This window comes from Macrobrachium nipponense, chromosome 7 (assembly GCF_015104395.2).
Source record: "Macrobrachium nipponense isolate FS-2020 chromosome 7, ASM1510439v2, whole genome shotgun sequence".
Lineage (NCBI taxonomy): Eukaryota > Metazoa > Arthropoda > Malacostraca > Decapoda > Palaemonidae > Macrobrachium > Macrobrachium nipponense.
Window position 1 is genome coordinate 37,568,205 of NC_061109.1, and position 24,192 is coordinate 37,592,396.

General features: G+C 38.8%; 1 protein-coding gene across 14 annotated transcripts in view; it reads right to left on the reverse strand.

Moving 5' to 3' along the window:
- The window catches only part of LOC135217042 (leukocyte elastase inhibitor A-like), a 125,771-nt gene that overhangs the window by 86,076 nt on the left and 15,503 nt on the right, over positions 1-24,192 (reverse strand). For 6 of the 14 annotated variants that reach the window (XM_064252636.1, XM_064252644.1, XM_064252639.1 and 3 more), the window contains exons 1-3: positions 21,402-21,548; positions 1,187-1,325; positions 468-647 (exon numbers count right to left, since the gene is read on the reverse strand). In XM_064252636.1, coding sequence (XP_064108706.1) covers positions 468-647; positions 1,187-1,325; positions 21,402-21,436 — 354 coding nt within the window. In that variant the 5' untranslated portion in view covers positions 21,437-21,548. Of the gene's footprint in view, positions 1-467; positions 648-1,186; positions 1,326-8,866; positions 9,024-21,401; positions 21,550-24,192 lie in introns of those variants that run through there. The other 8 variants (XM_064252638.1, XM_064252645.1, XM_064252637.1 and 5 more) reach the window with 4 other exon arrangements.

Sequence of the window (24,192 nt, forward strand, 5' to 3'; positions counted from 1 at the left end):
CGAATCTAATTTCCACCAGTGAATGTGAGTAGTGCTGAAGCCTTTTCTTTTACATTCAACTAAACTTACCCACTATGAAATACTGCTGACCATGATTAGCTTGTTTCCACATCTTTTACTTGTGTACTATTAATTGGTAACTACCATATCAAAAATCTTTAATATAATCAAAATGACAAACAATTAGAGATTTTGGACCAAGAATGGACAAGTTAAACATGACCGCAAAATTAGGGTAACCCTGTGGGGAGGCAATGAACGGTATCTTTTTAAGGGTGACAATATATATAACAAAGCTGATTCCATACCACCTCTTCTTTCCCACTTTTATCCCTACATTATGGGGTCGGCTGCCTGATGCGCCTTCTCCACTGTCTTCTTCAAAGGCAGCATCCTCCACCAAACCTCATCTCTCCATACCTGATGTACTGCAATTAACATGGCAAGAAAAATAAAAGGGCACAAACCTTGATGTCTGCAATTATGTCACTGAAGGCATCATGGATTGAGTCATTATCTTCCAGATGAAGCACCTTGTGCATTTCAGCTTTGGTGTTGCCTCGAGCACCTCCCAGTGTCATTCCAAGTGCCGAAATAATACTGAATGGGGAAAAGAAGAGGTTTCCACTGTTTTCCTTGGCAAGTTTCTGTTCGGAATGAAACGTAAACCTGATTTTATGAAGCAATAAACCAAAATCTGAATACACAACAGGTTAGCTACCAGTAACATTACTGTAATCTAAACCCACATTATCAAACAGTACTAGAATTCTTTTCCTTGAACAAATGGGATACTATTAACTGTTCTATTTGCACTAAAGAATATCAGGATATCACACGACAAAAGAAGTACCTCTTCAATGATATGATAATTCACACAATACCTTATATGTTACCAGTTTTCTGATATTTTAGTATTTCAGAAATATTCAATTCTGATAAAATCTGTTAGCACATAATCTGCATGCATAATACTTTGAGATCTGATGGTATTCAACTGGCAAATACTATATTCAACTGGCAAATACTATTCTTAAAATTTTTTTAATTTTAGCTACTAAAAAGATTCACTAGTTGGGAACATTTACTCTGATATTTTTACAGTTCTATACAGAATTGTTCTTATTGACTGCAAGCACTTACAAACAAAATCCACTACCAAACTTGAACAGATTTTATTACTTACTACATACATATCCCTTGTAAAATTGTTCTGACTGATAGCAAGACTTGATACAGCCTCTTGATGCTGAAACTCAGGGAATGTGCTGTTGCCAGAACTTGGTCGTACGTTAGCCATGATTACTAAGAGGATTTGACAGAGCCTGGAACATAAGAGAAGCATTATCTTATGGTTATGATGAACAAATTTGTTTAAAAAAATATTGAAGTTAAGTCCTGATGCATCAATAGTATAACAGTGAGGACAAAAAAATATCCCTAAACTTATTGCTGTATTGTATCACTGTACCAAAAAACATCAAGGAAAATTCATTTTTGGAAGAGGACATTTCCCTTATTGAGAGTAAAAAGGTTTGAAAGGTGTAACAGGAGGAAAACCTTGCAGCTGCATTAGGATAAACTGTTAGAAGAAGGTGGAAGGAATGAAAGGGGTTGCAGCTAGGGGCCAAACAAATGCTGCAAAGAACCTTAAGTATAATGCCTACAGTGCACGAGATGTACAGATAGCTCTACCCCACTAATAAGCACAATTCATAAGACCAAAACCAGGAACAGAAGGTTATGAGAAAAATTCAAGGGGGAGGTGGTGGGGGCGGGGGGGGGGGGGGGGGGGGATGGGAACGTTTAGGGCCATGAAACTAAAGAAACTGGGGGGGGGGGGGGGGGGGGGGGGGGGGGGGGGGGGTGGGGGGGGGATGGGAACGTAAGCAATGAAAGAACTGGGGGGGGGGGGGGGGTGTGGGGGGGTGGGGGGGGGTGGGGGGGGGGGGGGTAGGGTGGTGGAGGGGGGGGGGGTGTGGGGGGGGGGATTGGTGGAACGTAAGCATGAAAGAACTATCCCACCCACAAGACAGCGGATTTCTGAGGATAAGTTTTTCCAAACAGAGGATCTATTTCACTGAAAAACAAAGAGAATAGGCAGCAAACTCAAGGGTAAATAAAGGTTAACTCTAATACAATTTAATGCAAATCCGAACATTAAAGGACACCTCATTATCTATGATACTTAAGAGTGCCTCCAATGCAAGGATATATTATTTACCCCATAAAAATAAAACCATAAAAACAATTTGCTCAAGAACTGCCTGTTCTTTCATTTTAAAATCCTGAGCTGCGAAAGGCATTCCAGAAGACATTTTTATAGCAGACGTATATCAACAATAAAAACAGATTTCAGTAATTACAGTAGTACACTGTTTTCCTGCTTTCATAAATACTGTTTTGACTGAAAAGCTTGTATTGACTTTAGAACTATGCATAAATGTTTACTATATGGACGGATGGACGGATGTATGATATTTAGGGCTAAAGCCCAGGCACTGGGGCCAAGAAAGCGTTTACTGGCCATGAATGGAGTCTTATGGACAACAACGCCTGCAAAAGGCAATCACAACTAGGACTATGATCTGATAGTGATAATATATCGGTTACACAAAATTCATTATCATATTAAAAACCTCGTAACATTCATATTCAATCCAATAAACATCACAAGGATATCAAGTAGCAAAATATTGGATACATTTAAGCACAGCCAGACAATGTTGCTTTTTTTCAAAGCCACAAGAACCCTTGATTTGGCCTAGGCCTAGAGCAGCCTCTTGCCACCTAATTTTCCATCAAACGATTAACATTAGTGGTCATAGATGCCATGAAAGACCAAGTGCTTCAGCCAAATTTTTTTTTAGACGGCGCATCTGGCGAGAGATTTGCACACGTGCTTTATGAACGCGTCGAAAGGGGGTTATTATCTGCGCTCCCTTTAGAGAAGTCTTTTACTATTTAATGTCTCTCCATATCAGATTACGATACTTGGTTTTTAAGCCCCAAATCCAAAACTACGCTTGATAAAGGAGAACTGAAAAAATTATGGCCAAAAATTTGCTTGGTATAAGAGAATTCAAACAAAAACGAACGACTCATCAAAGTCATGTCTATACATATTTATGGTTGTGTCGACCGTAGGTAAGGAGGAGACGTTTCCACAAAACTTCGATACTTACATGAGTGTTATCACAAGACAGTTCCTTGAATTACCACAGCCATAACTGACAGGAAATAACACCAGACAAAGGCTCCTCCAATAACACTAATCATACATACACATACATGTTAAGTACATTATTGATAAAAGATAACGAAAACAGGATCCCAAGCCTAAATGAAATACTGAAGTGACACAGAATTTTGTGTACATATGGATGACTGAAGAGGTTATTCCTTAACAACCAAAGAACACAGACACACAACACAAACACACACATACATATATGAATCTGTCTGCCTGTCTTTTCAATAGATTATGATTTTGTTGCCCTAAGCAAGGGAACTAAAGCCATTTGTGGCTGATAGAAATTGCAATTCATAGAGTAAGTACAAAAAAACTTTTCCACAGAAGCATCCAATTTACATTTAAGCTACACAGAAGGGCATTAGCCTTTATATTTATCTTGTCATTCATTTTATGTGATTTTCTTGAAATGCTTCTAAATAGCAACAGAGTCTATTCTTTTACAGTCAATGGCAATTTCTTTATCATCACGTGTGTGTGTGTGTGTGTGTGTGTGTGTGTGTGTGTGTGTGTGTGTGTGTGTGTGTGTGTGTGTGTGTGTGAGAGAGAGAGAGAGAAGAGAGAGAGAGCGAGAGAGAGATGAGAGAGAGAGAGAGAGAGAGAGAGAGAGAGAGAGAGAGCTTTTATTACCAACAATCCATCATGATTAGGAGTCACAAAGACCAAAATGAATTTGTGACTCAAGATAACATAAATACTCTCTTGTAAATTACCTCCTAACACAAAAGTATTCTAACAAAGATCCTCGCCATGAGATAACTATTATCTTATCAGGGATACTAATGAATAGAGAAATTGCTGGCGTATCTTTCAACTATCCCCTAAAGCATTATGATAAGAATTGACATCTGAGGAGTGCCAAGGTAATGTAAATCAGTCAATTATAGTTACTTGGCTTGTTTTATATACATATTTTATTGAAGGTGATGATAATTTGCCTTACGAGGATTTAAAAATATTAATAATGATAGTATTATTGAGGACAGTTTTCCGTGTTGAAAATGATGACAATGGTTGCAGGTCCACAATAATACAGCTTGTGAGTTTATGACTTGAATGAAGATGAACCTAGCACAAGGTTCGAAAGCTTTTAATATTCATTAAAGACCATAAACTCACATGCTATATTACTGTGGACCTGCAACCAATAGTATTATTATTATCATTATGTTCTATTATTTTTGTATTTCACATGGATTCCGTGCATTTCTAGATTCATTATGTTACTGGGCTTATTTCCAATAATAATAAGAAGATATTCATATGTCACTGGGTTGATTTCCAATAATAATAATAATAATAATAATAATAATCAATAATAAATTAATTTTAAAAAAAAAATAATAATAATAATAATAATAATAATAAATAATAACAACACTAAGGAGAAGAAAAAGAAGACTTTTCCTGGAAAGAGAAAACTGGAACGCGATATGTCAGAGAAGCTGGACAGTTCAGTGTATTTTGGCAAAATAAAATAAAGAGAAAAAGAAAAGGAAAAATTCTGCCTACAATTTGCAGCTAAAACTGATAACTGAACAGGTCAGCCAGCTACAAGAGTACGCACCCACGCACGCTCGTGCGCGCACACACACATTTAGTAAATAGAGTATCACCTGTGCATCAACGTCATGGTTCCTAAGGTTGACCTTGACCTTGGTTTATTAACTTCTCTCTGTCTCTGTGTCTCTCTCTCCTCGTATTAGACGAGTTAAGTAAAATAACCACAAAAAGATTTCCCTTTATGGCTTCGGAATTTCCAAAATGTCTTACTTCAGGATCATCGATAACCTCCACTTCCCAATCAGATCAACACCATTCTGGTCATCACCATTTGAGGCATCCCCTTTCAGATAAACACCAACTGGGTCAACGCCAATCAGGTGTTGCAACACCAATTGGAGCAGCCCCATTTAGGTCAACACCAGTCAGAACACCATTCTTCTTCTGATAAAGACCATTCAGATCAACACCAGATCCACAACATTTGGGTCATCATCATTTGGATCAATACCATTATGTCAACACCAATCATGTCATCACCATTTGGGCCAACATCATTCAGATAAACACCAACTGGGTCAACACCATTCATGTCAACACCAATCATGGTCAACACCTATCGATCAACACCATTTGGGTCAACACCGTTTGTTTGTTTGTTTGTATGGTGCTTTTACGTTGCTTGGAACCAGTGGTCATTCAGCAACGGGACCAACGGCTTTACCTGACTTTTGAACCACGTCGAGAGTGAACTTCTATCACCAGTAAACACTGTGTGAGGCCACACCATTTAGGTCAACATCAATCAGAACACCATTCTGGTCAGTATAGAAACGGGACTAAGCTAAGAAGAAGAAGAACAGGAAGACGAAAAAGAAGAAGAAGAAGAAGGAGAGACCACAAGTATTACAAGCTGCGAATACTGATCCTGTCACAAGTGACTACAGTTCACTGTTACCGTATTAAACTCACTCCAAATGGCCCAAGTTCCACGTAAATAACTACATGGAATAAATACGAAAGACGGCCCTGAAAAAAAAAAAAACCATTCCCGGGTCTGCAAAAACATTCACAATTTCCTACGGCATTATAATAATAAACTTGTAGCTCAAAGAATCCCCCCCCCCCGCCAACATTTTATCTTCAATGAGACGGCAAGTTCATCTCACTAAAAATGTTGACAATTTAAGGCAGTGACAACAGGGAAGGATATATATATATATATATATATATATATATATATAGTATATATATATATATATATATATAATATATATGTGTGTGTGTGTGTGTGAGTGTGTGTGAGAAGAGAGAGAAGAGAGAGAGAGAGAGAGAGAGAGAGAGAGAGAGAGACGAGAGAGAGAGAGAGAGGCGTCGGTGTGCACTCATCATCTGGGCGTCACCAGTTTATACATATAATGGCATAATGGTGATGAAACCCGTAAATAGGGGCTGAGGAAATTACTATTACCAACACACACACACACTGTCATTCAGTATTATTATTATTATTATTATTATCATCTCGACAATATCTGCGTCAGACACTCTTGGAGGTTTGTGGTCTCCATTAACAAACAATTGTCACTTTTGTTTTACTTGTAATAATAATAATAATAATAATAATAATAATAATAATAATAATAATAATAATAATAATAAAATAATATCATTATTATTATCATTGAAGTTAATTTAGAAGAAAACTTTAACATTGCAGCTTAGTTTGATGACACTTGGTGGGGAATAGAGATTACGTCTAAATATTTATTGACCTTGACCTCTTTCTCTAGGTTAGATATAAATTCAAAGGTCAGCATTTTCTCCTTTTTCTTATCCACTATTTCCCGAAATGGTTCTTTTTCAAAGTCGCAGGTCAATGTAAAGGTTACAGTTCTACTTCAGGGAAGTCAAAATATCCAATATATTCAGTATCTCGCCGTTTTTTTTTCTGGGGGGGGGGGGGAAAGGGGGGGGGGGGGTTGAAAACCCGTATTAATGTTAAAAGTTCAACTTGAATTTTCTGACTTACGAAACTTTCTAAATACTACCCAGTCATTCATTGCTGAAAGAGGAAGAGAGGAGGAAAACCTCGCAGTCGCACTATTCATCAATTGGTAGCGGAGGGTGGAAAGCGAGATGGAGGAAAAAGAACATGAGCAGAGGTACAATAAAAGGAAGGAAAGGGACTGCAGTTAGGAGGCGAAGGTGACGCTGCAAAGAAGCTTGAGTAATGACTACAGTGCACCGCGCAAGGTTTACATTGGTTTCCTAAGAAACAACATACCTGACTCGAGACACAGTAACAAACCCATGACAAACAAACAAATGTCACTAACATCAAATACATCTTTCACGTACTGGGTGTGTGAGTGTGTGTGTATGTGTGTACACTCTTATCAAAATACCCACGTATACCACGATAATCACGTATGGATTTCACCATTTTGATAAGATTACCTGAGAATAATGAGTCGCCTGCCAAAAGGAGACACGTGTGTGTGTGAGGAGAGAGGAGAGAAGACGAGATGAGAGAAGAGGAAGATTGACGAGACGAGAGAGAGAGAGAGATTGAGACAGGAGGGAGAGTGGAGAGAGAGAGGATGAGACGAGATATGGGGGTGGATGAGAGAGGAGAGAGAGAGAGAATGTTTATTTGTACTTTCATTTCACTTCAAACGTACACTTATCGATTCACGTACGGGATGGTACTTTGCACAAACCAAAGGTTAAACATATGTTTTAGTATATAAATAAACACTAAATTCACTACATAAAGCAACTCTTTTACCCCTGATCGCCTATGCTAATCAGCAAATACAAGCAACGGGACTGATCAGTTCTTGGAAGGGTGTCCAGGCAGAACTTAATTTTTCACATGATTAACTGCTGAAGATGACAGCTAACCGATCTATACTTGCGGTCGACAAGGCGATATGGATTTGTTGTTGTTGTAGTTAGTTACGGGTTAGATTCCAGCTTTTTCCGTTTTTTCTGGTTCTTTCGAATGTTAGAATGTTCTCGCTTTATTTACAACTTCTGATCAATCTTCTAAAAGTATATATTAATCTGTTTGCTGTCAGTAATTAGTTAACCTGATCTAAAAAAAATTTTCGTTCCCTAAAATTCGTGATATTCTAAACTTTATCTCTTTATTTCATATATATATATATATATATGCAAAACTTTAACGAAAAAAAACTGCTAAAACAATAATGTCATTTCATCTATATCCAACGGAATGCCTCCACTCACATAAAGAAGTCGAATTCGATTCATTTTAGCGTGCAGAAGATTTTAGGTTAAAACAACTTAAGAAACAATTTCCCAGTTCTAAATTCCTGTGGGTTCAAGTGAACTGATGATGATATCTGCTGAAACAAGAAATAAGAACACAGTTTTCCACACCAGATGACAGTTGCAGTCAAGATAGATCCAGGATTACTGGCACGGAAGAGATACGCCAGTGGGAATTTATAAATTCATCACGAGTAATAAAGTTGCGGTCACAAGGATGAAAGATGACAGTCATACTTGATAAGGGTGACAGTTACACAGAAATAACTTTAAATTGACAGTTATGATCACCAGAATTAAAGTTAAAAGCAATAAAATAAAAACACCTGTTTTTAAGAATAACTTTGCTTTTCTAATTACAGTTCATTACAATAGTAGTCAACTAGTGGTATTTCAAGGGATAAATAAAAAATCTATCGCATTTCCTACCAATTCTTTCCCTAATCATCTGCATGTATAGAGGTAGTAGTAGAGATAACCCATGAAACGGCTCCCATTTCCAACTCATTTTCTCGTGTCAGGATTCAATTTTCTAACAATCGTAAAATCACTAACTTGCCCCATCCACACCGGAGGACATCAAAACAATGCAGCTATTTAGGACCGAAATCCAATACCGTGAAAAAGGAATGGATTACTAACGCTGGGCGTTTTCCCGAATTCAAAGATTTGATACAATAATATCGTTCACGCGCCTTGTCATCTCATAACGCCTCCCCTAAGCAAAACAATAAACTTTACGATGCCTATTCCTGCATATTCAACAATAAATAACTCTGTAAAACATTTCTAAAAACTATTGCAAAGACTCACCGACTTGCCTAGAACGCCAACGGTATGCTGCTTCCCCGGAGGTTGTCAGTGGTGGTAGTGAGTCACACGCCAACAGAACGCCGAATGCCAACCTACCTTACAGCTATTGCCATACGGCGTCTGAAGTCTGTTACTTAATATATGAACACTTCTGTAACCTACAATGGACTCATGATCGACCATGCAATAGCCCTAATATATTTCACGAACTAATTAAAAGCCCAGCATTACCATTAAAAAGTGCTGTCATTTTTTTAAAATACGGCAATGTTTACACATAAGAGAGGAGTGAGGAGTGCGCATTCTCCTTACACGAAGCGACGTGATAAACATCGACGCTACCCGGCACTCCCGTTGTTGCTTTACATAATCGGTGAGAGTAAAGATTCCATCACCGGTTAGAATTCATAAGGTAAAACTCGTAATAATGCCTAAAATATCATAATCCTCATAACGTGTCATTTGTTAACGCGACGAAGTGACGCCCACTTTGGTAGGGCTGCCAATCGCCCCGAGATACGGTTCTGTCACGTCACGTATGTTCCCTGAAGTTTTGGGTCGCAAGATAATCAAAGTTGACTGTTGAACAAATAATAAATAATATAAAAAAACATATTATCATAGATACTGTGTGAAAAAAGAAGAATTCACGAGCTCGACTGGACATAATTACATTACCAACCTGCTTATTGCTTCACAGGAAAGTTTGGCATTTATTCGGCCACATAAACCTAAAACTGTTGCGCCATGTTACCACATCTCCCTGAGCGTTCTAAGATAACAAAAATACAAAGGAAAATGACCACCAAAAATCAATCATTAACCGAAGTACGTATGTGCAGCCAATTTGACTTCACCAACAATCCGAACACATATGGCTTATAATATCTCTGATAACTGAAATGTTGATTAATCTAACTCAGAAAGCATTCACGCCCATGCCATAACATACCATTGTAGTTAAAAGAATGAAGAAGAAAATTTGTTATTCAAGGCGGATTTTATTTTAAAACGAAATCTACGACGAACGAAGAAACTTTCCACCGCAATAACTCGCAAACAGAAACAGTTCAAAAAGAAAGTCACCTAGCATAATCATCTTACATAGAGTTGCGACTGATTAGTCCGGACGTGATGTCAACATCTAATTTTGCACTGGAACCGACATCCCGGAAACATGTGGAACAAGTCAACAAAAGCTGTGGCTCGAACCAATACCGGATGTAACATCACGACGAAGCTTTTTCTTGCACAAAACAGTCTTAACATTATTCTTAAATTTAGAATATTAATGAAAATACTTGCAAGCACCAAATAGCAGAAATAACATTTTTAATATTGGCATTCGTCATCTAACCTGCATCAATACATTGACGAAACGAAGTCACTAATATTCAGCATTTATGTACAACAAATCGTCAAAAATGATTTTTTAACGTACTTGTATTCTTCCTAAGTATACAAATCGTACTATATGGAATTTTCTTCTACGCATGCGCTGAACAGTCAGTGTACAAGGGTGGTAGCCACCCTAGGTGAGGATTGGGGTGGGGGCGTTGGGGGAAGGATGCCTCACTCAATACACTTCCACTCCACTGATCATCACAGTGATTATACTGATCACAATTTTCCATACATTAAGGCTTTTTCATTCATTAATTCCAGTCCCATTTTTGTCTGTAATTTTCAACACTTCCAATTCTTAAGACGGCTACAGTTTTCACTAATAAAACTCCTCCCGTTCTCTCAACAAGACCAAGTGTTATTACCCGTTATGTCTAAACGACTGATGATTTGTTTGTTTGTTTGGTTTTTACGTTGCATGGAACCAGTGGTTAATCAGCAACGGGACCAACGGCTTTACGTGACTTCCGAACCACGTCGACGTCTATAAGGGCTTCAGGAGCAGAAGAAACTCAAATGCGTCCACTGTTCCTGTCAAAACAACTGGGCTCTGCCACGCAATTGCAGAGACAAGCGCAGTTCTTTTCAAGTTCCAGAAATTATGGTGAGCATGAATTTAAACCGGGAGAGTTCACCAATTCTTTGGGGCTGGTATGCTGCAGTAAGTCTTCGATTGGTTTCAAGTGTCTCTTGCGGGAAGCTGTGAATAACTAGAAAAAGACTCCTTATTCGAAAAAAATTAAGTTATTTTAGTTTAACCAGACCACTGAGCTGATTAACAGCTCTCCCAGGGCTGGCTCGAAGGATTCGATATTTTTACGTGGCTAGGAACCAATTGGATACCTAGCAACGGGACCAACAGCTTATTGTGGGATCCGAACCACATTACATAGAGAAATTAATTTCTAATCCCCGGAAACAAATTCCTCTGATTCCACGTTGGCGGAGCAGGGAATCGAACTCGGGGCTACCGAATTGGTAGCTGAGCACGTAACCCACTCGTCCAACGAGGAACTTCGCTACCTTTGAATGTGCCCGAGAATAGCTAGGATAAAACATATTTAGGCCGAAAGCCAAGTGCTGGGATCCCACCAATGAGGTCGTCCAGCCCTGAGAGGAAAATGGAAAGTAAAAGGTTACAAAGGTACTACAACAGGAGGAAAACCTCAAAGCAGCTGCACTACGAAACAGTTTTACGAGAGGACGCAAAGATGGGATAAAAGATCATGGGCGGAGGTATACAGTGAAAGGAACGAAAGGGGTTGCAGCTAGGGGCCGAGGGGATGCTGCAAAAAACCTCAAGTAAAGCCTACTACAAGGGAATGTGCTCAAGGGATAAAGATACTCTCCAATAAGCCTCACCCAGAATCTGTCACACGACAACATGCATTGCATTTTAGGTCTCCTTAAACTTAAAAGCAATTGGTCAACCGACGTTCAAGCATTACTACCCTGTCAGAATATATTGCAACCAAGTAAGGACCACGTAATGGACGACTTCATTTCGCTCTAAAATTGGTGACCATACAAGTGGGATTTGATCTGAGCGTATGAAACACGTCAGGCTATTATCCCTTGCCCTGTTCGATGGGGACAATGTCCTGGAACCAAAGCACAGCCAATCACAGCGTTCCTGCATAGCACTCCCCATTACTAAAATTACTTTTTTCGGGTAGTTTTCACAACAGCCTTAGAATCCTAAGGCAAAGAGGCCAATCACTTGCTGGCACCTTCATTACGCCAAGACTGCCAGAGAGAAAAGGAAGTGGATAAGGAAATGTGATACTGACAATCTCCTTACAACGGGAAGGTGAAGCAGGGATCTCTCAATTTTTGGGCATTCCCTGGACGTAGTAGGTTTTTGGGCATACCAAGGGTCACAATGCTTTGAAGGTATTGCTTTCTCTGAGGTCATATAGGCAAACTTAGGTCATGCCAATACACAAACACACACAAACGAAGAAAAGACGAGTAGTATCATCACTGAATGACATCATGAACCTGCACTCTTTAGAATGGCAATTTCCAGGTTGGTCACATGTTACGCATAGACCAGACACCTGCTTCTGAGTCGTAGCACTGGCAGTCATAAAATCAATCACACCTGGTACCAAAAACCTAAAATGCAGCAGGTATCCATCATAATCAAAATCTTTTGGAAAATTCGTATAAGTGGTACTACTGATAAGTCATACCAGCTGCTTTAAATTAAAAAAAGAAAAGATTAACCATTTCAAGGCAACAATAATGTCCTTATATGTCCTAGGCCCAATTAAAATGAAAACAAAGAAGGAAAAGAGAATTCTGAAGCTTAGAAGAAGAAACAGGGTCATCAAAACGTGCAATCCACTCATTTCCCCAGAGTCTCGGCAGAGGGCAGAAGCCTGCAGGTGTTGTGTATCTGGGGGAGAGGGTGGACTTGTTTAGCAGGAAGAGGCCTGCAGGTGTTCTGAGGCCACCAGAGGAGAGGAGCAAGTGACTAGGGGCAGACGTCTACAGTAGGGGGATCCTGAGCAGAAGTGGGACTTGGTGGGGGAAGTGGAAGCCTACTGGTGTTAAGATGCTACCCGAGGGGAAGTGGACTTGCTGGGAAGGGGTGAGAGGGACGCTACCTGAGGGGAAGTGGACTTGCTGGGAAGGGGTGAGAGGGACGCTACCTGAGGGGAAGTGGACTTGCTGGGAAGGGGTGAGAGGGACGCTACCTGAGGGGAAGTGGACTTGCTGGGAAGGGGTGAGAGGGACGCTACCTGAGGGGAAGTGGACTTGCTGGGAAGGGGTGAGAGGGACGCTACTGAGGGGAAGGGGACTGCTGGGAAGGGGTGAGAGGGACGCTACCTGAGGGGAAGGGGACTTGCTGAAGGGGTGAGAGGGACGCTACCTGAGGGGAAGTGAACTTGCAGGGAAGGGGTGAGAGGGAGAAGTGACCTGCAGGTGTTATAGAACTGAGGAGCATAACCAGAGCACTAAGATAAGACCAGGTTCATTCAGTGTTTAATACGATGGAATGAGACGAAATGAAATGAAAAGGATGATAATTTCAAAAACCTTAATTTCACTCAGCTTTCAATAGTGACTAATGCTCCTTTCATTAGCCATTCATTACACCTGCGGTATTGAAAATAATCATTAGCAAAATATTTTACGAAAAAGGGAATATACATATTCAGAAAATCAATCGGTTAACAAGTTGTGAGAACCAACTATGATTGCAATTCTACCTTCATGAAAATCATACACAATTTTCAAAATTGGCGGGTTCACGAATGTTAAACCTAACCATTTCCAGAACTTTCAGATGAGATATCTTCAACAACGATGGAATCACCGTTGCTGGTCAATATAGTTAAGGCAGTACATATTCCAAGGGGTATGCTCAACTGATACCAACTCATCCCAGGAGAATACCCAGAGGTACTGCTACCTCAGACATATGAGTTGAATATGTCTGCGCTGAAATGGAAATTGACAGTAAAAGGCTTGAAAGGTGTAACAGCAGGAAAACCTCTTAGCTGCACTGGTACGAATCTACTGTTAGGAGAGGGTTGAGGAAAGTAAGATGGAAAAAAGATAATATGAACGGAGGTACAGTAAAAGGAATGAAATGGGTTGCAGCTAGGGGCCGAAGGGACGCTGCGAAGGACCTTAAGGAATGCCCACAGTGAACTGCAAGAGGTGCACTGACAGCACTGCTCGCCTACGGAGAGCCAACAAAGGATGGTACTGAATTCGTATTGTAACACGCCTCTGAAGTCGGAGGGTGTATTGATTGTGGGCACGGAGCTGGCTCATGGCTGCTGAAATTATGCAACCTTGGGGGAATGTGTGGGGGGGGGGGGGGGGGGATCAATTCATGGACGAAGTAGCACAGGTGCCATGAGTCCACCTGAGGGTAAAGGAACTTCATTCGGAGAGTGTCTGTAGGTGGATCCGACCTGTTCTGTTGTGATCTACGAGATGAGAAGAGAAGTTGAGATTGGAGATAATTTTCATAATACTCAATATTATTATTATTATTATTATTATTATTATTATTATTATTATTATTATTATCATCATTTCAGAAGACGAACCCTATTTATATGGAACAAGCCCTGACAGGGGTCATTGGCTTTAAATTCAAACTCCCAAAGAATATTGTGCTCACTGGGAGGTAAGAGAAGGCAAAAGAAAATACAGGAAAAAAGATAAATCAATTAATAAAGACAAAAAATACACAAATAACGAGGGAAACTCCCACGAATCTTTAGCGATAAATAACACCACTATAGTTTAGTAAGAAACACAGAATACAACAGAACTGAGAACTTAGTTCAAAGGCCAAGCCTTGGGACCTAAGAGGTCAGTCAGCGCTGAAACGGAAACTGACAGTGAACAGGTTTGAAAGGTGTAACAGGAGGAAAACCTCGAAGCCGCACTATGAAACAATTGGTAGAAGAGTTTGGAAAGGAGGTAAAGTAAAATGACAGAAAAGGGTTGCAGCTCTCGAGGCCGAGGGGGCGCTGCTAAGAACCGTTAAGTATACTACATACAGCGCATAGCATGAGGCGCACTGACGGCGCTAGCCGCCCTACGGGAACGTAGATCAATAGAACAGGTACAGAGGCTCTCTGCCCTGGAAGGAATGAACGTATTCAGAGAATGTCTTTTCATCCTATTCATGGATGAAAAGGTCTTGTATTTTAGCTTCGAATTGTTGAAGAAAGGTGCAAGAAAAATTGTTTACGATTATATGCATCAATACAAACCAAACTCACGCAAGCATCGGCGCTACGTGAGAATGAGGAGGACGGATATGTCAACGGATAATTTTATGCATTTCGTGTAGCACCAAGGATGAGAGAGAGAGAGAGAGAGAGAGAGAGAGAGAGAGAGAGAGAGAGATAAACGAAGATCACATCATCTACATAAATGTACACATGTACACATTTTTATACGGTGTATGTCTTTGTAAGGAACGTAAATGCAGATTGTGTGTGTACACACACTCACACATATGTACATATCTAACTAAAGCACTCTGACAGATGTTCGGGTTATATACTACATGTGAGAAGTCTTTTCACTAACTAGCTAATTTGCATAATCAAGGGAAATTTGTCAACAGGTGTCAATGTCCCGCGGAGAGGAGGAGGAGAAGAAAATATAACATCGAATCACCACCCGGAAAATGCGGAGCTAATCACGAATACGAAGGGCACTGGCACGAAACAACTATTATCAATGTTAGTATCACGAAACTACTATCATTAACGTTAGTATCAAGGAAGACACAGATCTCCGCAGGCCGAACACTGAGACGCTAGGCTAGGCCCACGCGCCAGACTGTCTGCTTGTTAACACTGTTATTGGCGGGGAAGTCCACAATAATGTGTCTATATATATATATATATATATATATATATATATATATATATATATATATATATATATATATATATATATATATATATACAATCATTAATTAACTCTCTTGATGGCTTAGTGGTTGCCGTCGACTAGAGTCGTTGGAAAGGTAGTAGTGTATCCAGAGTTCGAGACTTTACTGCTATTCCATTTACTACTTAAAAAAAATCCCCTTCGGAGATATTCCCGAAGTAGCTTGAATTCGACATTATACGACGTATATATAGCTTAATGATTGTACATAAAATCACTGTGATAAAAATGTCACATATATATATATAATATATATATATATATATATATATATATATATATATATATATGAATACTATTATTGATAAAAACCTCATAATCAAACGAGTCACTAAAATGAACAAATTCACAATGATGTATATATACATATACATACACACACACACATATATACTACATACATATATATATATATATATATATATATATATATATATATATATATATATATATATATATATATATATACACACACACTTACATGATTATGATTTGTTTCACCATTTTAGTGACTCGTTTGATTATGAGGTTATTATCAATAATATTATTCATATTGAACCAAACAAAAACTTCTTTCAGTTTTCTTCTGAAGATTGAAAAAGAAACCCACAAAATCACTTGGTAACTTGTTTACTTCTAAGTATTTACATTTAATTTTACTCCACACTCGAGTACTTTCAGGCCCTATCTGTGGCCCATTTTCAAGAGATGTTTGGGATGTCAGGCTGGGTCATAGGGCCTGAAAGTACTCGAGTGTGGAGTAAAATTAAATGTAAATACTTAGAAGCAAAAAAGTTACAAAGTGAATTTGTGGGTTTCTTTTTCATTATTCATATTACCATCACTTATTCGTACACACCCAAACGGAGCAGTGCAAAATACCCAAACTTGCTGAACGCAGTTACACAAGACAACGCAAATGTAGGCAAAAGAAATATAGTAACAAACAAAGGAAAATAATTGAAAAAACATACAAATAATGAAATTTAAGATGACGAAAGCAAGGCGAAAAGGGCAAGTTTAATTACCGAATTAATTATGGAGGACTGACTTCCCTCCCTCATCGATTTCAGATTCGCCATAAAGGCGGGAACATCTGCGCCTTCTTCTTTCTCGACTGTGAACATCTGTGGCCGTCGAAAACTTGAATCGCCAACGACTCTAGACGGACAACGCTGAAACCAAAATGTGTGTCCTAGACGTAAAACCCAATTAAGCGCTGAATGACTTCTTGGAAATCTAAGCAGACACCTATACATATAGTTGCAGCATCCGAGGTTCTAGTGGAAGAATAGAATAGGATACAGAATTTAGACCAAAGGCCAGACGCTGGGGCCTTCGAGGTTATCCTCGGCTGAAAGGGCGATTGATAGGAGTGGGTGGAAAGTACGATGGACGGAAGACACTATGAACGGAGGGACAGTAAAAAGGAATAAAAGGGGTTGCAGCTACGGGGCCGAAGGGACGCTGCAGAGAACCTTAAGTAAAGCCTGGCATACCCGATGCATATTCCCGAAATGTATACTGGTATTGCACCCGCCCATTTCCAGCCAATCACAGCGCTCGCGCTTAAAGTGACGTCATCACTGTGGGTGAAGCTGCCACCAGCTAACTTCCACTGCCACTCCGCTTTCTTTCCATTGTATCACCCATTTTTGAAGGATAAAGATAAAAGATAAATCCTTAGTAGAGCTTAAAATTTTACTACGACAACCAGTGTTTGCTTTGCAAATTGTAAGATCGCAAGAGACTTAACTTGAGAACATTTCTATAATCTTACAAAAACGTACGATACCTTCAGATGATATCGTACATCGTATCAGGTCAGTGAATATAAGTAATGAAAGGATAGATACTGAGGACAAAGATAATGATGACCGAGACATCGGGACAGCTATAAGCAGCACGTCAGAGAGAGAAAAAAAAGTAGGTAATGTAAGTGTAGATAGTACTGAGGACACAGATGCATTCGATTTGAGGATGAGCAGCTGTTCCTTTGTGCTCAAGCTCCGTTGTGGACTCCACCACTATTATATATCTCCGTAGGGAGGGTAGTACCATCAGTGGACCTCATACGGTGCACTGTAGTCATTACCTAAGGTTCTTAGCAGCGTGCCTTCGGCCCCTAGCTGCAACCACTTTCGTTCCTTCTACTGTTCCTCCATTCATTTTCTCTTTCTTCATCTTGCTTTCCACCCTCTCCTAATACTTGATTCATAGTGCGAGGTTTTCCTCCTGTTACATCTTTCAAAACGTTGACTGTCAATTTCCATCTCAGCGCGACCTCATAGGTCCCAGTGCTTGGCCTTTGGCCTAAATTCTATATTCAACTCAACTATTAGATACGAGTCTTGGAAATCACGACACCGCACAGACTTTAAGGAAAGTACAACGAGCTAGCATCCGTCAAAACTAGAATTCATCCAAATAGCTTCCTACAAAATATCGGTTCGGAGTTGAAAAAAAAGAAAAACAGTGCAGGCCGAGAAAAAAATATCATGTCAGCCCAACTCCATTTCCAGAAGAGGACCTGACAGACCAATACGTGTGCAGCTCCCATTAGTAAAAGACGACGGCCAAGTCCTTTCAGGGGGAAGAACAAACGCCCACGTAACCTGGCACTGAATATTAGTGAAAATATGGCAAGTGCTAAACCCCACGGATCCAACCGCTGATTATAAATATATGGAACTTTATATAAAGTGGGAACTAAATATATTAGGTTTCTCTCTGGACAGTACTTTTGTTTGGTTAAATTAGATTATCTGCTTTGGAATCTATGTACATAGCTGTAAAAGAAAACGCTGTTAAAACTATTGCTTTTAAAAAAAATAATGTAAAAATAAAACTTATTTCCTTATGAAAAACATCATAGTTAGATGTTAAAAGGTCAGTTATGTAGATAAGAATCATGACAGTATTCAGTATTCGTCATTTATTTTTCATAACAAACACTTAAGAAATTCACGCTGAACCTTGCAATATATATATATATATATATATATATATATATATATATATATAAATATATAATATATATATATATATATATATATATATATATATATATATATATAAATACACACACACACACACACACACATATATAATATATATATATATATATATATAAGTATGCATGATAGATATTATTTTCTTAGCAATGCACTGTGACTATAGTTTGAAGTAAAATGCAAGAGTCGAGTCATATAATAGTATTTGTTTTACATTTCTCATAACAAGCGCTTAAGAAATCCACGCTGAATTCTGAAAAGGTGGGCTCTCTAGATAAAGCTATACCTATTTCTGAGTTCTTCTCTACAAATAAACCAAGAATAGGAAGCTGTTTGACTTTCTTTCCATTGCAAATTTAGTGTTTACATGTTAAGCATTCAGGTAGTCGATGAACGGTGCAATATACTCTTCTTTTTAAGGCGCAACATACTTTTGTTTTTAAAGTATCTGGGAAATATCACACGCGTAATGTTTTGAAAGGGGTTCAATTCCTTAGGCTTGCTCGGCAACCACTTCTGTTCGTAGGACCTCATACGTATGTTAGCAAAGGTAACAGACACAGGATTTCCCATAAGCAATCCCTACGATTTCTTTTATGTACATATCATTAAAGATGAAATAGTTGTCTTGTGTTACGAAGGTTGCATAAATGTGCGAATTCGTTTTTCATTAGAATTGCAAACGTATTCCCATTATTTTCATGGCTTCCTTCATTGGGACATTAGTGTAGAGAGGTTCGATAAGCTGTTTACTAACTCCGCCCACAGCAGGTGACGTCACTACGAGGGCGAGCTCCGTGATTGGCTGGAAATTGGCTGGTGTGATACTATAGTAGACCCACATCAACCGTGGATTTGATGTCAAGGCCAGTCCCTTACGACGCTCCTGACTGGCTGTTGATAAGCCAATGACAGGGCTGGAAACTCCCAGTCTCTCTCGAGAGTTCACAAAGGCAGGATGTATGTTCCACCTCTCCTGAAAGACGTGTCCCTCAGGATACGATAGAGAATGAGAGTTTCCAGCCCTGCGACTGGCTTATCAACAGCCAATCAGGAGCGTCGCAAGGGACTGGCCTAGACATCAAATGCATGGTTGATGTGAATCTACTTTAGCATACATCTCGGGAATATGCGCACCGGATGAGGGGTGTACTGACGGCCCTACCCCACTACGGGGATGTGTGGAAGAATGAGGTAAGAGAGAAGGATCAAGAACAGATAAGTGGGGATGAGAACGAAAGCTATAAGAAGATTTAATTGATAGAGGAAAAAGAAAGGGATTATATGAGGAAGGAACGGTCGTGTAGAGGTTTACATGAGGATGAATAGGGCCATTTGATATATGGCATTTCGGACATCAAGCCAAGCACTGGGGCACTTTGAGTCATTTACCTCCCGTCCCCGTCAAATACATGTGAAGTACCAGGAACTATGGATGGTATTAAAAAAAAAAAAAGAAAAAAAAAAGAAACAATAGTTAGAGGAGTTGGAGAGCAAGACTGTAGAAAGGAAGTGGAAGGCTAAAAAGTGGGAGGAGCCAGGGGTCGACGAGACAGCGCGGCGCACTGACACTGCAAAAAATACATTATTTAAAATCTTCTTAAAGCATACAACGACTCGATAATCGAACTTTCCTACAATAAAAAACTTAAGATGGAAATCCTTTCCCTGACAAGAATTCGATGAAATCAGTTCCAGACGAAATCAAATCAATAAAACCTCCGGCTCTTACAAGTCACAGAATGGCAGACATTTCAGAATCATTGATGGAGAGAGAAGAGAGAGAGAGAGAGAGAGAGAGAGAAAATCAAAGGCAATTCATGGCAGATGGGAAAAATTGACAACGTAAAAAATACATATATTAAAAATGCATAAATGAAAACAAAAATACAAACAAAGTTCCTTCACCACTGCATCAAAACCCTCAAAACCCCGACATAAGTTGAAATGTCTAAATATATATATATATATATATATATATATATATATATATATATATATATATATATATATATATGCAACTTCCTTTTCATGAAAATTTACAAACTCAAAGCATAAATATTTTTCGTATCTGTATACCAATTTAAAATTCAGTCGCTGAAATGCTCATGTTTTATTACACATTTCAAAATCTTTTGGCATGAACACCGTATACAATATAGGTTAACTCTACGTATTAACAACCACATCAAGGCGATCATACCATATGAAATTATAATTGCAAAATGTAAATATATCTGGATGAGCTTCCATAAGTATGAAGAGAGAGAGGAAAGAGAGAGAGAGAGTAGAGAGAGAGAGAGACGAGATGAGAGAAATCAGAGAGAGAGAGGAGAGAATCTTTTGATTACCAACAATCCATCATGATTAGGAGTCACAAGGCCCAAAATGAATTTGACTCAAGATAACAGAAATACCTCTCAACACAAAAGTGGTTCTAACAAAGATCCTCGACATGAGATAATTTTCTACGTCATCACTTGAGAGAGAGAGAGAGAGAGAGAGAGAGAGAGAGAATCTGACCATTTTTACACCAACTTATGACCAAAGATTTCTTTTTTAACGTCCAATATATTACTTCCTTCTCGGTCTCGAGTTACCTCGTGTTACTATGATTTCCTCTCTCCCATCACATACTTCCCCTACATACTGTTAACCACCACCCATCAACATGACCATACCTTCTCCATCTCGTCACGCGGGCACCTTCCATCATCGAGTCGCCCTCAGAAGCCAGGCGGGGTTACGACTTGAAATTTCACTCTGGGAGGTCAAAGCTACGAGGTCTTTTCATATAAAAACGAGCAAATCAGGCCGCCCTTCGATACTCTGTTACGAAATAGATACAAATTAAGGTTTACTTTGGAGGTCACATCACGTCAAACAGAAAAGCACGACGCTGACGGAAATCACATTTTTTATTATATATGTGTGAAATTAACGATATCTCAGTCTCTTATCAAACTGAAAGGGCTGGTAGAGATATCCCGCTGAATACCAACACAACACGAAAGACATTACTTAAAAAAATACGGACATTTTTAAGACTACCATTATGAATATGATATTTAAATTTTAGATACTATTATTTGGAACGGCGACACTTGGAAAAAAACACTTAAGGCTGATATAGTTAATACAATGAATAAACAACAAACGGATATTACCCGTATAGTCAAAAAATAATCTTTGTAACGGTAGGCAACACCGCAACAGAGATTATACATCAATTATTCATCACTGATAAACAACAATGGGGACTAAGTCGCATTCACCTTTTTTTTTTTTAAGTTATTTGATTGTGACAATAATAGATTTCTTTTGCTAATTCGCTGAATCAGCAGCGTAAATAAAAATAATGACAATGCTTGATGCTATTCACTTTCCCCAGTCCACAACAAGAGCTTTCGATACGAAAAAAAGGTTAATAAAAATCTTTAAAAAATAACATCTCAAATCGCCTTATCTTCTTCACTCACTCGCTGTCTCCATATTTCCCTACTTATATGAACTACATAGGGGATTTTAAACAGAAAATCTTATAAAACACAAACTGCTACATACTTTCGGGTACATCGAGCCCTGAATCAACTTCTGTAAAAAGTTAAGTATTACTCTCCTTGGGCTGGTCTGAAGGAATAGATATTTTTACGTAACTAAGAACCTACAACTTATTGTGGGATCCGAACCACATTATATGGCGAAATTAATTTCTAATCACCAGAAACAAATTCCCCTGACTCCACGTCGGGACTACCGAATGGGTAGGCGAGCACGCAAACCACTCGTCCAACGAGGGAACCAACGTCTGAAAAATCAACCTTACTCCTGATATGGAAAAAAGTTAATTCATTTACAAGGAATAATTATTTGTTTGACTCGTCATCACTGCACCCCAACTTGAATTTCAACTTTCAAGGTCTATTATAGAATATCGGTTACAAGGTCTTTATAGACCTTGATCGGTTAAAACGCCTGGCACATGCTCTAACGATAATATTCTACAACCTTAATTCAACTTCAAAGTTTTATTCATATGAATACGGTTAGTAAACGTATAAAAAAAATATAAGTATTGGTAAAAATACCTTATCCCCTTGGTTTCGCGACCTGATGAAATCAGCCAACACACAAATGATCTCAAATTTCTTTCAGCTGAACAAAACTTACATGATTTTCAATTTTCTCTACAATCAATAAATTCTTTTAGTCCTGGCACTTTCCATTCCTCTCCCGAGATCAGTCACCTGTATAATTTCCTTTTAACTTTATTGTTGCTTCTACACAGAAAATTATTGATATTTACACCTAAAACATCTGACATAAAAGAAAGGTTTCTATACATTTTAGGTTTTCTGTTGATATGAGTTTTAAAATAACATGAAAAGTCTCCCGGATGATTTTGAAGTACACCAACCGAACTAACTGAAAAACATTCGTTCCAAAACTAAATTTCTAATACAAAAGACATCGCTACGAATTTCACATTATCGTGATAACTTTTTCTGTAACAAAATTCCAAAATCTACATAAATTACATTAATATGCAAGAGACAGAACAAGGCCTTTCGAACACCTCCTCAGTATTTATAGAATTTCGGCCAATCGCCAAGCACTGGGACGAACGAGGTCATTCAGCGCTGAAATGGAAAATGACAGTACACGATTTGAAAGGTGTAACAGAACGAAAACCTCGCAGTTGCACTATGAATTAAGTGTTAGGAGAGGATGGAAAATAAGACGAAGAAAGAGAATATGAGCGGAGGTACAGTAAAAGGAATGACGGGACTAACTCCCTACGGGAGTCTCAATGTTTACGTTAACACGATGAGGATTAAATTCTTTGTTTTACCTTCTGCACATTGATATCATTTGTTTACATATTTGTAGAATTTTATTACAAGACCAAACTTCAAAGGCAATCATTGCAATAACACACCGCTTCATCTCTTGGGCGTGTCATTCAGAATAAAAACGGATTAAGGCTCCGAAAATTTATAAATTCGAAGAAGTTCATAGGTCATGAAGTCACATTCTCACGCTAAGGTACATACGGTATTCAGCACACACTAACTCTCTAGTAATAAAGGCACACATAATCTACACCCACAAGTCTTGAGTGGCCTTGAAATCTAATGCTCTTCTAACCGTATACAATAAACACTGGGAAAAGTGCTTTTCTATAACAAGGCTGTCTCCTACTGGCAAATAAAAGTAGATCACAAAGTGGAGGTCCGAACATCGAGTTGCTCTACTTCACTTCAACGCCTCGTGGAATGTTAGAGATACTAAAGCCAAAAAAACACTCCCGAAAAGAGATAACTATATATAAAATGCACTGCAGGCAGAAACACTATAATAATTATAGTCACTCGGATAACCAGGGCTCCGAGTGACGGCAGGAAACTTGATCAACACAAGCAACGTAAGACTCAACGTCACAAATACACTGGCACATTCTGATCAGATGAA